General features: G+C 47.0%; 1 protein-coding gene and 1 long non-coding RNA gene across 5 annotated transcripts in view; one reads left to right on the top strand and one right to left on the bottom strand.

Annotated features, from left to right (window-relative positions):
- The window catches only part of DNAH17 (dynein axonemal heavy chain 17), a 12,633,448-nt gene that overhangs the window by 5,856,666 nt on the left and 6,760,633 nt on the right, over positions 1 to 16,149 (bottom strand). For all 4 annotated transcript variants that reach the window (XM_078653923.1, XM_078653924.1, XM_078653922.1 and 1 more), the window contains one exon: positions 1,109 to 1,391. In XM_078653923.1, coding sequence (XP_078510049.1) covers positions 1,109 to 1,391 — 283 coding nt within the window. The remainder of the gene's footprint in view (positions 1 to 1,108; positions 1,392 to 16,149) is intronic.
- On the top strand, positions 13,527 to 14,891 carry LOC144767220 (uncharacterized). The gene is made up of 4 exons (XR_013598103.1): positions 13,527 to 13,604; positions 13,938 to 14,043; positions 14,167 to 14,217; positions 14,307 to 14,891. It is a non-coding gene; the product is annotated as an uncharacterized LOC144767220 (long non-coding RNA).

The raw sequence follows: 16,149 nt of genomic DNA on the forward strand, positions 1-16,149 counted from the left end.
AATTGGAGAAAATGAATACAATTTGTTTAAAAAAAGAAATATATAGATAGAAATGTTAATGGTTAACAGTTTTTTATGATTTCATTCCCCTGTTTTCGTATTACTATTACAATAAACAATATAACAAACATATTACCTGTACATTTCAAATAGCATTGTATCGACACAAGCCTGCTACGATTTTATTATCAGTAAGCAGTAATAGAAGATACAGATATGTACCGTAGATATGTAAGAAAATGTATAAAAATATTCACATCTAAATCGCTGCTTTATTGAAACAACAATAATACAGTTTGCTTTGTATGTGATCCGTACTCCGTAACGATCGAAGGTATCAAATATGAATTAAAAAATTTATATACTTATCAGGGCGAAACCGGTCCTAGGCTGCTTGAACGCCAGTTCGGTGAGGACCTGTCCTGGCAATTCGGGCTGGACTGCTTCCATGGGGAGCAGGGTCAACGGTTATTTGCATATGGCTGGGTCTAAAGTGAGGTGGCATGGTGAGCAAAAGAACGCTGGGTTGGGATGATACCCTGAGCTACTGTCAGCAGTTAGACAAATTGTAAGCATTCCTCCCACCTCCTTTTGGGTGTTTGATGTTCTGCCCTATCTAGCAAGGGTCCGTCCAGACATGGGTCCCGTGCTCACTGTGCCTGTGGAGTCAAACTATACCTGCCTTATGTTCCCCAATCAGGGGAAAACCAGAGCTAGTTTGCTTATGCTTATGTTCGGTGAGGACCTGGCCTGGCAGTTTGGGCTGGACTGTTACCATGAGGAGCAGGGGACTTTTGTATATGGCAGGGTCCAAACTGACGTGGCATAGTGAGCAAAAGAACGATGGGTTAGTATGCTACCCTGAGCAATTAACAGTGGTTAGACAAATTGCAAGCATTCCTCCCATCACCTTTTATGTTTGATCTAGTTGAAGCCAAACACAAATGTGTTTAATATAAATGTTTCACATTTTGCTTTTTAATGTACTGCTTTCTTTCACATTCACAACCGTTTAAGCATTCCGTTTCAAAGTAAGACATATTTTCATAATAGAAGTAACAAAACAATAATAAACACTGTGATCTTATCAATGCAGGCACTACTGTACCTGGTCTTGGAACATTGCTCCTCCGAATGCCCACAGGCTGGCAAATACGAAGTAGAGTTCATAGAGTTCCTTAGGTGAATCTGGAGGGGTGCTATTTGGAGTCAGTAGACACTCAAGCAAGCACAGTATCGTCTGTATTACTGTGATTTCAGATACTGGGGTGATTCGTTTGAATCCAACTTTCAATTTCTCTAAGCAGACAGGCAAGTATTTATCAAACAGTATCATCAAGTTGGCTTTTTCTGATTGCACTGCACGGTTTTCAATCCAGCTGCTCACCACACTAGAAATAATGGCATACATTAGTATTTCATAATAAGTACACATAGTCTAGTTCAACATGCATACGTTCCACTACTTTACACACATTGGCATTTTTCTATTAATTACCTACGGTTGACCCGCCGGTGTTTTTACAAATAGGAAATGCCCAGTATCAACAGACATCACTGCCAACCTATAGCTGTATAATGTCCTAGCTGATTGTTAGGATCCTGTTTAAACCAATATTTTTACATCATCATTTGTTAGATAATCCATGCACCAATCACTGATTACACTGTGTTAGAAAAATATATATTTATGGTGACTAAAGTACTTGTACACCAAGCAAAATACTCCACCCTTCTTCCACCTTTTGGGTCCTTCACCATTCATCGATCTCAATGAAAAGCCTTGTTAAAACAGTTAAATGAAATGCTGCTTGCAGTTTGGTACCTAATATGTTACAGTTTTATAGGTATAGCTAACATTTCTTTGTGGTTGCACAACCACCTGAGTTACCTTTACTTGAAACCAAGTGCAGACATGATTTTGAGGTCTCCCCCACTGACAGCTTTAGCTGTTTGTGGTCGAAAGACCTATTGTGTACAATACCAGTACTTTAACTGGACTTTCGGTGTTCCCATGGTTTATCACTGGTTAGCTTTCTTGTCAATCTTATCTGCTTGCTTAATATTCAGTGGCTTTCCTTCCACTTCTTGTGTTGGCAACTCCTCTGAAGCATAGCTTATTTATCATTGTTTTGCTTAGATGACTTGTATTCATTCATGTTTGATCTCAAGAGATTACTTTTTAGGTCTGCCTTGACAGACTATTACTTTAAAGAAAAATATTGCATATATCATACATTAATATAGGGGCTTTTTTTCAGCCCTCTTCACTCACTGGTCTGTTTAATTATCATTAACACTTTGCTTTGCCCACCACAACATAAAGCATAGAGGTAAGCCCCTGACTGAATACAATAGCATTTTGATTGTGCACAATGGGCATATTCTCGTTAAAAGTGGACACCTTCATTGAGGGGGTTATGGGCAAATATGCCTTTTTAAAATTAAATATTATTTTATTTTATAAAGTTTATTATTTTTCTTTTTTCAAGAGACCGGCAGCTCCACTCAGACTGCTATTGGGCCGCTCACCGATGCTTATTTAAACCTTTGAAAGCAAGACAGAAGACAGGTGCTGCTTTGTTATGCATCATTACCATTAGTAGTAATCGGGTAACCCTGTGTCCCTAAGAACCTGGGTATATGTGATATGTATAGGAGTGGTTCTGTCAGGGGAATGGAAATTCCTTTTGCTCAATATAATTAATATATCATAAACTTATAAATCGCAAACATTACAAACTATATGTAGGATTTGTCGAAGATGGTTCATCTACACTTTTCAAGAACCAAAGTAGGGTAAAAAAAACACACCACAGAAGGAAAAATTGTTTTTTCAAAAATGACGATTGTATTGTAAGATTATGATATTTACATGTCAATTCATCTGACTGTCAATGAGGCAATACAATATCGGGTAATAATGTGAATAACGTGCATAAAAAGTGACTTATGGTAATTGGTGGAAAATGTGCTATACATATAATATAAAAACAAATGTATGTTGAACTGTTCATTCTTTTAAGCATGAATCAAAGGACTCAATATGACTTTGGAGTAGAGTCAGGGCAGCTGCATGGACTAACGTGACAGCAATGTTGATGTTTCAACCCTAGGTGGACACGCAGCTAATAATGCATCAACTGCGGGTCTTCATCAGGACTGCGGGTGGTGAAGCAATTTTTGACAGCCTGCCAAATAATGAGAAATGAAGTTTACGGTGTGTCCAACCTATCCAAAGAGCTAAACTGGGTAATGCCGACATGATTTAGCGCTTACCGCATGCAATAAATGCCCAGGATCCCCATAGATGAATAGAAGGGGATCTGGATGGATTCCAATTACGAGGGGTGGGTAGAATAACACCACCAGGTGGCAGTCTAAAAGAAAAAATCAGAGCACTTGTGAGACGCATATCACGCCTGTCCTGTCCGTTTACAAGTGTACACATGCCAACCAGATCAGATTTCGGCCAGCAAAGCAGAGTGACTCCAATTATTTAACCAAAGAAAAAGAACAGTGCGCGCTTTTGTATCGCATATTGTAGCAGAAGCATGATGATTACATCAGTGGCGTAATGAAACTTGAGGGGGCCCCCCTGTAAAGTACATGGAGGGGGCCCCTGACCCACCACTTTGCCCCACCACCAAAAATTCTGATATATTTTGAATTGAAACCTCCAACATTAAATGAAATGCCGCTATATTCGCGTACTCAAAGTTCGAATAAGAAAGTAAGAAACACTCTTAACATATAAGCTACACCATTTGTAACATTATTGCCAAGAGCAGATTATTTAACTGAGACATGAATCAGATCAATGCCAAAGAGCGATCCTATTGTTTGAGGAACTGCCTATCGCTGCAGAACAAAGAACTACATAGGGTCTGAATTAGAATTGACATTAATGGGAAATAACTTGAAAGTTTGAAAGACAACCCCAAATCTGCAATTTAACCGACTTGACTGATAATATACATGATCAGTACACAAGATATAACCCAGTACCCTGCCAGGTCCAAGAAAATAAACTGGTGTGAATTTTCTGCATGCCACACGCTTGCGTCTGTCAGGGATTTTGTATCATATTAGCCACTCTATAGTTTTCAAAAGGAACTGAGGATGCAATTTCAATACCTACCATCAGGGCTTTATTAGGAAGCAGGGCATAAACAGTTAGGCACACAAGGCTGAGGATGAAAACTGCTTGGATACTTCAGAACACTGATGCAGATGTGTGTCTGTATTTATCATTTCTGTATAGTAAACAGAGTTAATTACATGATTTCAGGTGCACATATTATAGACAAATGCAAACAACACCATCAATAACGCATCATGTAGGATAAAAACAAACCATATTTTCAAGTACCTAATGACAGAATCTATACTAACTGTAGCTGGTGAAGCAAAGGAAAAAGTGCAAATACTTTCAAAGCGCATAATAAAAGAATCAGCAATCCAGCAATATACAAAACTCAATCGTGTTTTGTAAAGCAATCCCCCTTTCTTCTTGCATCAAGGTGAAAACACTTTCAAAGTGTGTGATAAAAACAAATCCAGCAGTATGCAGAAATGGAGCCAGGTTGGTCAAACAATTCCCCCTTTGGTTTGTGTATAAAGGTGCAAATACTTCACAATGACTTTTTAAACAATAAGAAGTACAGCAGGCATCAGCATACACACATCAAACCACTTTAGTCAACCAATGCCCATTTGATTTGTGCATGAAGTTGCAGATATTTCAAAGTCACTGTTAAAAAAATAATACGTTCAGCAGGCAGCAGCATATAAAAATCCCTGTACTCTACCCTTCCCAGGAAACACACACATCTAGCGCAGAGTCACTGCTCCTGCGCACCACTGCACATCTAGCTGAAGTAGGACAAGTTGAGTCAAGCACCCAGCAGCTGAACTTTTAAAAAAGTGAGCCTGTAGGCCTCATTGCAGTGACAGGGTAAAAAGGACCTGTTCACTACTACTGATCACAACACAGTATGCTGCTACCACCGCTCTTGTGCTGCTTAACACCTGGTGAAGGCTGTAGCTTTCCACCACCACAAGGATAGCACTTTGGGTGCTCCTCATGGTCCAACAAGACTGCATTCTGTGAGACAGACCAGTGTTATGGCGCACACGCATGAACTGTATGAGGTTACCTGACTATTTCATGCTGTTCACAGTGCGCCCAAAATCACTCAGATGAATGGACGATTACCCAGAAACTAAGGCAAACAACAGCGCATAATAAACATCTGGAAACTTCCATAGCACTGTCTATCTTTGCCTTTGGCGACACCTAGATCTGAAAGAGACACGTTAGTATTAGATTCCTTACCTTAGAATATCCCCAGGCGTCAGACTGGATCCGGAAATTTTTGCGTAGCAGTATCCTTGCGCGTCGGTAGGCGTCGTCTGCGGCTCCGCGTCTGTCGTCGGCGTCGTGGGCGCCGTGATGACGTCGTCGGAGTACTTAGACGCCGCCTCCGCGTGCTGACGTCAGTTCTTCTTTTTTCCGCGCTAGCTAGCGCAGATCTGGAAAAAGCAGTAACCCTAGTCAATTTTGACTAACTTTTTGATCCTTTTTGATTGCTATTTCGAAGTCTCTCGACTCCGAAACGGTGCCGATAGGGATGCCCGGCTTCAAGCATTGTGACGATTGCAACCGGCTGATGACGGTCACGGATCCTCACCATGTGTGTTTGTCGTGTTTGGGCGTCGACCACGACGACAAGGCCTGCTCCGACTGCCGGGCCCTCTCTTCGAAAGCCAGGCAGGAGCGGTCCCGTAGGCGCCTCGAACTCCGGCAGTCGGCCCCGCGCCTTGAGAGGTCCCGGTCCCACGGGAGGTCGAGGGACAGGTCGCAGGCCCGGAGCCACCACAGCTCCGAGAGTAGGCCGCACTCCTCCGGGTCGAAGTCGTCGTCAGGTAAGCGGCACAAAAAGTCCAAGCGGCGTCATCGCTCCTCGGACTCCCCCCGACGCTCGCGCGATGCGGCCGGGGGTTCGGGTGACACCACCCATGCGGCTCCGTCAGAGTCGCAGGCGCCGCGTTCAGCCCCATACCCTACGGTCCCTGGGCACAACACGACGCCGGAGGAGATCGAGCGCTTCCTCATGGCCATGAGGAAACTCTATCCTCCGACGGGCTCCGCGGCGCCTCCGGGCCCAGCGGACCCGTCTGGGAGCCCTAGCGGGTCGGCGGGTCCGGCCCCGACGCCGTCGAGTGCTTCGGCCCCGACGCCGCCGATGCCTTCGGGCCCGGCGCCGCAGGTCCCCGTTATCCCGACGCCGCCGGCGCCTTCGGCCCGGCGCCGAGGGGTCCAGTTGTTCCGACGCCGCCGGCGCATTCGGGCCCGACGCCGCTGGCCCTCCTTCGGGATCTGGTTCATCGCCGGTGGATCTGACGGCCTCCCCGGCGTCGGACCCTCAGGTGTCGCCTCCGGCGCCGTCCTCGGGCAGCGCCGACCCCGGTCCTCCTTCCGTTCCTGTTCGGCCGTCGGGACGGCCCCGTTGGGCGCCGCTCCAGTCGCCGTTGGGTGAATTTCACTTTTATGAACAGGCCCCATTGGTTGATGACCCTGAATTTCAGGAGATGGGTGAAGGAGAGGACTGGGAGGGGTCTGAGGACCCTCTGACCAGGGAGTGTCAGTCTCATGAGGACTGGACAGGAGACCTTGGGGAGGCCAGTGGCCTGGACACCTCTCCAGACACTGGGTTTGTCTCCCCTCCTACCGTGGCTTCGGAGGAGGGGGCAACATATAGTGTGGTGCTGATGAGGGCTGCCAAGGCCTTGGGCCTTGAGCTCCCCGTCGCGGCCGTGAGGACTAACCTCCTCACTGAGGTCCTTAAACCGCAGCAAAGCTCGGCCCAGCCTCTGTTGCCCTTTAATGAGGCCTTGACTGACGTTCTTCTGGGCACTTGGTCCAAGCCCGCTACGGGTTCGCCCGTAGATAGGAACGTGGCCAGACGCCACCATCCAGCCCCGGGCGACCCATGTTTTCTGTCCTCCCACCCTACCCCCGAGAGCCTGGTCATCCAGGCCTCCAATTCCCAAACCGCATTCCCGTCGGCCCCGCCGGATCGGGAATCCAAGAGGTATGACCAGTATGGGAAGAAGATCTTCTCATCCATTAGTCTAGGCCTGCGGTCTTCCAACACCGCCTGCCTCTTGGGACGTTACACCCACTCTGTGTGGGATAAGGTCGCGGAGGTGCTGCCAGAGTGCCCGTTGGAGGTACGGGCCAAACTCGGCCAAGCCCTTGTGGAGGGCCGGGATGCAGCCAAATATTCCATCCGGTGTGGGCTGGATACCACTGACTCGCTGGGTAGAGCGATGGCAACGATGGTGGCGGTCAGACGCCATGCCTGGCTGAGGTCCGCCAACTTCTCGGCAGATGTCCAGAGCATGCTCATGGACATGCCGTTCGATGGCCGTCGCCTCTTTGGCGACAAGGCAGACCATGCGCTTGAGCGTTTTAATGACTCCAGGGCTACGGCCAAGTCCTTAGGCCTCTCGGGCCAACGCCAGCAATCGGCTGCCTATCACTCCTTTCGTGGCCACGGAAGGGGTGCGCCCACACGTGCCGCCAGCCACGCACCGCAGGGCAATACCCAACGCGGTGGCGGCCGTGGGAACCGCCGTCCAGGCGGTCGGGGGCAGCGGCGAGGTCAGTCCACACCTTCCCCCGAAGCATCCGCCTCAAAACCCTCCTAGTCCGTGCTTTCAGGCCCATGTGACGCCAGTGGGAGGCAGGGTTTGCCATCACCACCTCCACTGGCGCACTGTCACGTCGGACAGGTGGGTGCTGCAGATCGTCCGAAGGGGCTACTCCCTCCCCTTCGAGGCGACTCCTCCAGCCATGCCACCGCAGAACCACCGTGTATCGGGGGATCACTTGCGACTTCTGCAGGAGGAAATTACGGCCCTCTTGGCCAAGGGGGCCATCGAGCGCGTTCCTGGGCCAGAAGTAGGGTGTGGTTGCTACTCCCTCTACTTTCTGGTACCCAAGAAGGGCAAAGGGGGCCTACGCCCTATCTTGGACCTAAGGTACGTCAACGGCTTCCTCCGGATGGAGAAGTTCAAAATTCTGACTCTGGCTCAGGTTCTGGCTGCCCTGGACCCAGGAGACTGGATGGTAGCATTGGACTTGCAGGACGCTTACTTTCATATCCCCGTCCTGCCTGCCCACCGGCGCTACCTGCGGCTCATGGTTGGCCACGAGCACTTTCAATTTACCGTGCTCCCCTTCGGCCTTACCAGCGCCCCACGGGTGTTTACGAAGGTGATGGCGGTGGTCGCAGGTCATCTGCGCAGGTTAGGGGTTTCAGTCTTCCCCTACCTCGACGACTGGCTGTTGAAGGCGGGCTCGCCCCAGACAGTCGTCAGCCACCTCCAGACGACGGCGGACCTCCTGCACCAGCTGGGGTTCTCCATCAATGTGCCGAAGTCACACCTGTGCCCCTCTCAGAAGCTCCTCTTCATCGGAGCGGTTCTGGACTCGGCGCGGTTTCGGGTTTATCCACCCGAACAGCGGGTCCGGGATATTCAGGCTCTGATTCCCATCTTTCAGCCGTTATCCCGGGTTTCGGTCAGGTTGACGCTGAGGCTTCTGGGGCTGATGGCCTCCTGCATCCTACTGGTGCATCACGCCAGGTGGCGGATGCGGGCTCTGCAGTGGGACCTGAAGTTTCAGTGGGCCCAGCATAAGGGCAACCTATCCGACCACGTCCTGATCTTGGAGGGCACTGCGAGACAGCTGCAGTGGTGGCTCACGGACCGCAATTGGGTCAGCGGCAGATCCCTCTCCCTTCCCCAACCGGAGCACGTGGTTGTGACGGACGCTTCCCTCCAGGGCTGGGGAGGCCACATGGGAGAGGCGGAGATCAGAGGCCTCTGGTCTCCGGCGGAGGCCCGGCTCCACATCAACCTGTTGGAGCTCAGGACGATTCGTCTAGCACTGAAGGCATTCCTCCCCTCTGTCCGGGGGAGTGTAGTGCAGGTGTTCACGGACAACACCATCGCCATGTGGTACTGCAACAAACAAGGTGGGGTGGGGTCGTGGATCCTTTGTCAAGAGGCTCTTCACCTTTGGCAATGGCTGGAACGCCAGGGCGTGACCCTGGTGGCTCAACACCTGGCGGGTTCTCTGAACGCCAGGGCGGACGAGCTCAGCCGTCGGTGCATGATGGATCACGAATGGCGTCTGAACTCGGACGTGGCGCAAGGCCTCTTTCAGCGATGGGGAGAGCCTTGGTTAGATCTATTCGCCACCGAAGAGAACACGCAATGTCATCTGTTCTGCGCGTTGGAATTTCCAAGGCGGCACTCGCTCGGAGATGCTTTTTGTCGCGAGTGGAGTTGCGGTCTGTTGTACGCCTTTCCGCCTATACCACTTCTGCCCAGAGTGCTGAAGAAGATCAAGCGCGACCGGGCCCAAGTCATCCTTGTGGCTCCGGACTGGGCGAGAAGGTACTGGTATCCAGAGCTACTCAGTATGTCAGTCGATCCCCCGGTTCGTCTGCCTCTTCAGGAGGACCTTCTGTCGCAGCAACAGGGGACGGTCCTCCACCCGAACCTGTCCAGTCTCCACCTCCATGCTTGGAGATTGAGCGGCGACGGTTGAGGCCATTTGACTTGCCTCCTGAAGTTTGTAACATCATTCTGGCAGCCAGGCGTCCCTCTACAAAGTCGGTATACGCCTGCAGGTGGAACAGATTTGTGGCATGGTGCACAGCAAAGGCTGTGGATCCTCTTTCTGCCCCTCTTTCTGAGGTTCTTCTCTTCCTTCTTTCTCTTGCCCAGCAGGGCTCTGCTCTGGGCACTATCAAGGGCTACCTTTCTGCCCTTTCCGCCTTTCTCAGGCTACCTGATCAGCCTTCTTTGTTCAAGTCCCCTATTGTAAACAGATTTCTTAAAGGCATCACTCACACGTTTCCTCCTGTTCCGTTTGTGATGCCTCAGTGGGACTTGAACCTGGTTTTAACATTCCTGATGAGCGCTCCCTTTGAGCCACTTCACAACTGTCCTCTTCGCCTTCTGACTTTGAAGACTGCTTTCCTGGTTGCCATCACCTCTGCCAGGAGAGTGAGTGAGCTCCAGGCTCTTTCTTGTACTCCACCTTTCCTTTCTGTCCATCCGGACAAAGTGGTGCTTCGTACCAAACCTTCTTTCCTGCCCAAGGTTGTCACGGCCTTTCACATCGGGCAGTCTATCACCTTGCCAACCTTCTTCCCGCCACCGCATCCCTCTAAAGAGGAAGAGCGGCTCCACCGTCTGGACCCAAAACGTGCGCTCTCATTCTACTTGGACCGCACACGCCAGTTCCGGGTGGATGACCAACTCTTTGTTGGTTACGTGGGCGCTAAGAAGGGGAAAGCGGTGCACAAGAGGACCATCTCCCGGTGGATCATCCTGTGTATCCAGGCATGCTACTCCTTGGCTAGGAAGGAGCCCCCGGTTGGACTGCGGGCTCATTCTACCCGAGCGACGGCGACTACCACTGCCCTGGGCAGGGGTGTGCCCTTACAAGACATCTGTCAGGCAGCTACGTGGGCATCGCTGCACACGTTTGCAAGACACTACTGCCTGGACAGCCAAGTCCGGAGGGATGGCTTCTTTGGCCGTTCCGTCCTCCAGGACTTTCTGGTGTGATTATTGGTTCGCAGACCCACCACCGGGGTTGGTATTGCTGGGGTATCTATTCTAAGGTAAGGAATCTAATACTAACGTGTCTCTTTCAGATGCACAAGTTACTACTTGTGTAACGATATATCTGTAAGAGACATTAGTTAGTATTAGATTCCTTACCGACCCACCCATCCTCCCCGTTCTGCGAACCAATATCTAGGGTTAGGGTTGTCCCCTTTCAGGGCCCTAGTTTTCAATGGCACCAGTGTTGGTTTTTAACATGGCTCTGCGTTTCTGGCGCGGAAAAGCTGTGTCTAAGAACTGACGTCAGCACGCGGAGGCGGCGTCTAAGTACTCCGACGACGTCATCACGGCGCCCACGACGCCGACGACGGACGCGGAGCCACAGACGACGCCTACCGACGCACAAGGGTACTGCTACGCAAAAATTTCCGGATCCAGTCTGACGCCTGGGGATATTCTAAGGTAAGGAATCTAATACTAACTAATGTCTCTTACAGATATATCGTTACACAAGTAGTAACTTGTGCATCAAGCCTGGATTCCCAGCCAACATTTCCCAAGGCAGTTGATAGGTCTTAAAGGATAATCTTTGTGTGTAGGGTTAGTTAAAAGTTCAAATTGCTTTTTATTCAACATGTAAATAGGGGTTTCTTTCAGTGTGCGCAAGGTGCCACGCGGAGCTGCATGCAGGACTGACATGATGCTTGTATTACAAATGAAAAAACAATACATTAAATACAATCTTCAAAAAAGTGAGAAGGACGCACTTATGACATTGAAAAATTACAAAACAGTGGTCATAAAACAGGCGGATAAGGGAGAAGCAGTGGTCGTCTGGGACATAAACAAATATAAAGAAGAGATATTCAGTCAACTTAATGACACTAACTGCTACCGAAGGATCGGAAAGAATCCTACAAATGATTTACAAGCAGAGCTTTTTGCGATCATCCAAAAAGGATTAGATTCTGGCATTCTTGGTCCGAAGGAATTTCTCTATCTCCAAAATAAGAACCCTAGAACACCGGTGTTCTATGTCCTTCCCAAATTGCATAAAAACGAAAGCAACCCGCCCGGACGCCCAATAGTATCGGGTTGTGATTCTCTCATAGAACCAGTAGAGAAATATATAGATTTCTTCCTGAAACCATTTGTCAATGAGGTACCAGCCCATCTCAAGGACACCACGGCTTTTTTAAATCAATTGAAGACAGTACAATTCGACAGTTCCAAACAACTTTTGGTGACAATGGATGTTACCTCGCTTTACACTCAGATACCTCAGGAACAAGCGTTGGAAACTTTGGAGTATTTTTTGGAGACTAGACCACGCCCTAGATGAGTCCCTACAGAATTCTTGCTGGAATTGGCCAAATTCTCACTACAAAGGAATTTCTTTACATTTGATTCAGAATTTTTCTTTCAGATAAAGGGAGTAGCGATGGGCTGCCCCTTCGCACCAGAGCTGGCTGTTCTCTTCATGGGACTCTATGAAGAAAAGTTTATTTATAGGGACAATCCATACTCAGACAATATTTCAAAATACATGCGCTATATAGATGACGTCTTCTTCATCTGGACCGGACCTCAGGAACGATTGGACAATTTCGTGGTTTGGCTAAATGCAAGATCACAGGACATTAAATTCAGTGCTGAAGCATCAGATCGAGCAATCACATTCTTGGATGTCAAGGTTTACCCATGGGAGGGAGGCTTAGGAACTACGCTCTATCGGAAAACTACGGACAGAAATAAAAGCCTTCATTACACAAGCTACCACCCGAGGAGTTTGCGACAAAATTTGCCATTTGGGCAATTCTTGAGAATAAGGAGGAATTGTTGCTCCAAAAATGAATATTTTAAACATGCATCAAAACTCTCTGAAAGACTTATAGAGAGGGACTACCCGAAAAAACTCGTCAAACACGCCTCAAAACGAGCATGGTGGGTCCCCAGGGACTCCCTATTGGAGAAGAGACTAAAACCTGAACAAACTAGAATTGTCTGTGTAACAACTTTCTGTCCAAATGCGCATCAACTAAAGAAAATGATTACTACCAATTGGCATTTACTTAAAAATCTACATGAAGACTTTTCAGATTTACCGTTGTTTGCCTTCAAAAAGAATATGAATGTTAATCATTTGGTCAGGGCATCTCTACCAAATGAACAACCAGCAAACCTCAGAAATATGCTCCACCTTCCGCCAGTAGTGGGACATCATAAATGTGGAACCTGCACATGCTGCGAACAGACACTTGAAGGAACCGTCTTTTCTTTTGAAGGGATTCATTGGAAACACGACAGTTTCACCAATTGTAAAACAAAAAATGTGGTGTACGGCATACTTTGCCCATGCCCCAAGCTGTATATTGGGAAGACTACGCAAGAAATCCGGCAGCGGATTACCCAACATAAATCACGGGTTAGAAGAACAGTGGCAAATGCTCCATTGGTGAATCACTGGTTGTCAAAAAATCCCAAAGATTCTGACCTCAAGTGGACGGTGATATCCAAAATTGAAATGGACAAACGTGGCAGTGATCTGGATGCCAGACTGAGCCAACGGGAGGCACTACTAATCATGAAATATAACACTGCAATTAATGGACTTAATGAAATCTCTGAAATTTTTAAAACCCCATAAATAAATTTCAAACACAAGATCTTTTCTCTACTCTACTGAGTCCGATCTGAGGGGGTTGTAAATGTTCTTAAATGGCGTTCGACATTCGCATGAATTCAACATCAACCTGCACAATTCTTGAAAATGTCTGATTGGAAAGTTACTACATGTCCCAGAAAGCCAAATGGTTCCCTGAACATGTGACTACCAGGAAGTAAATTCTCCTTGCTTCACAAGCCCATTCAGTCTGTGACTCTTCCACGGAGCAATAATTCTCGCCCCGATGGCTGTGCGGTCTTGATGACAGAACGAAATTGGATTTTCGGTAAGAGCATGCTGCATCGTGCGCTCTGCGTGAACCATGCAGTCCTTTTCACACTCTCCCGGTACGGTCTTTTTGATCTGTTTCCAAAACGCCAGGCGCTTAACGCATTTGCTCATTAGAAACGCTACAATGTTTTTTCAACATGGAAGCCTCCAAATACAGCGTTTAATCCGTTTCATAGGCATTTGGTAAACAATTTAAGCCACTACTAAGCACTCGCAGCGACTAAAAAAACGTCAGGCGCATAACGCAACTAACCATTTAAACGCTGCGATGTTTGCCAACATGAAAGCCTGTAAATACAGCGTGTAATACGATGAACCCTTTTCACAGGCATTTGACAAAGAACTGAAATTAAAGCCACTATTGAGCACCCGCGGCGGACTGACAACGCGGCTGGTTAGCTAGGAGCCCCCTTTCCTGAGTGTTCACTATAGGGGTAAGTGTGTGTGCCTTAAGAATGTAGGTTGAGATGTCTGATTGTGACTAATTTACGTTGTTTGTAAGGCCACTTGTTGGTTTTGGCGAACAAAAGGTTTGAACTGGGTTCATTTATTTGTAGGTCCCATGAAACCTTCACCACGCACTATATTGGCTGTTGAGAAGACTGAAGGTAGGGCACCCGACCACCTGGTCAGGCACTTAAGATGAGTTTTTTTAGTAGTGTGGTCACAAATGAGTTTTGTTTGTTTTGTGTTTTAGAGAGCTTCTATGGTCCTGATGAGAACCCCACCAGCTTGAGGGTTCGAAACGCGTCGACCTAAATCCTAGGTCACCTGTAAAAGGAAGGCATCATCATTCCTTTAGTGGATCTATCGTTTGATATTGATAATTAGTACAAACACTGTTTCATAATTAGTTTCATTTTTGAAATCTAATTGTTTTACTTTGACTTTGGTGTTCCTAGGGATATTTGTATAGTATGTATGGGAAGTTTGAAAGAGTTGTGGATGTGGTATAAGTGTAATGTGTTCAATTGTAAATGTTTTGTATATTGTGTATATATTTGTATATAGAATTTATTGTATAGAATGTTTGTTTCGCACAGTTTATATTCTTTCTGAAATTTGAAAAAGCAAAAAGATTGAGATTTATCATTAAATGATGCAAATGGTCAAGCAGACGCTTATGTTTTATTCATAGGGGTCATTTTGAAGTTTCATTTTTCTTAAATACTATCAGTCCTGGCACACTCACTGTTATTTAATGTATTACAAATGAAGCATTAACAAGCGTAGTTCTATATTTTGGCATTTTTAAAAAATACATATTGTGTAATACAACAAAAAGCGATCACTATATTATTATGCTGTGAAGAAATATATACATTAACTTCTTTAATTTGTGGTGTTTTATGACAGTGCATTTTTTTAAAATATGCAATTCTATTCAGTCATAATTTTCAAAGTATACGATTTGTATGTTTATTTGTAAGGCAGTAATATGTGCATTAGCACCAAATTTGAATTTCTGACTATGTGGCCCTGGTGTAATCGAAACATTTTAATGATTAGAGAAAGGATTTTTACATGAGGAAATGGAAGGAGACGTGACCTAACAGTTGCGTGCAGGCTGCTTTAGTAGTGTCCACAGGAGCAGGCGCAGATGACCGGTGCTGACCACTCAGTTTATTCTGGGCACATGACCCACCCTACCCCACCCTGTAGAGCAATGTGTGATGGCGTGATGGCGTGCAGGCGGCGCACTAAATGTGAACATGCGGCACTGCGGCCGTGCGAGCCCAGCCTCTGGTTCTGAGGCCGAGGGCCTGTTTTAATAATGGCCTGCTGCCCTTGCACAGAGCCAGCCTTTGCGGTGCATGGGGGGGCAGGCCATTATAATTATTAAAATACTCCTCTGTCTCGGTCAGAACCCCCTGTAAAATCAGCCCAAAGACCCTGTGAGCGGCTACTTCCAGACAACCGTATCCACTACGGTATTATTGCGGAGGAGGAAACGCATAGCTGCCAAGGTTTGACATTGCTTATGTGTGACATTTTCATAGTTTCAGTGTACTTGTGAGTGACATTCAACAACCAATGTGTGACACTTAAGACTGACACTTTCTCCCGAGTAAAATCAAGCAATGACATCCATGGAAACAGATACATACCAAAAGTTACACCCATATGGGGAATGAGAAACTAAAAGAGGTTCTTGAAACTTCTACAAAGCACCATTACTAGTGTAGGGTGTCAGAGCACTTTACATCATACCCACATTATAGAGAGACATTAATTCATATGTTTGTAATCAGTCTAAAGGAAATGTTACATTAAATAGTGAGGATTAAGTTGTAGAATCACATGTTATCCATACTAGTAGGCAGTGTTGGCCTGGATTTAAAACGTACCATAGTGGTTGGTTTTACTACAAACAATGTATTTTTACCCAAACTAAACCTTTTAACAAAGTTAGGATAATGAGAGTCTTGGGGGGTGCGGGGTACAATGTTCTAACTTTACCACGCAGTTTGAATACAAACTCTTCACTGCAGTTCATACATAATTGTGTTATATCACAATTGTAATTTATGAACTGTAAG

The sequence above is a fragment of the Lissotriton helveticus genome, chromosome 7 (genome assembly GCF_964261635.1).
Source record: "Lissotriton helveticus chromosome 7, aLisHel1.1, whole genome shotgun sequence".
Lineage (NCBI taxonomy): Eukaryota > Metazoa > Chordata > Amphibia > Caudata > Salamandridae > Lissotriton > Lissotriton helveticus.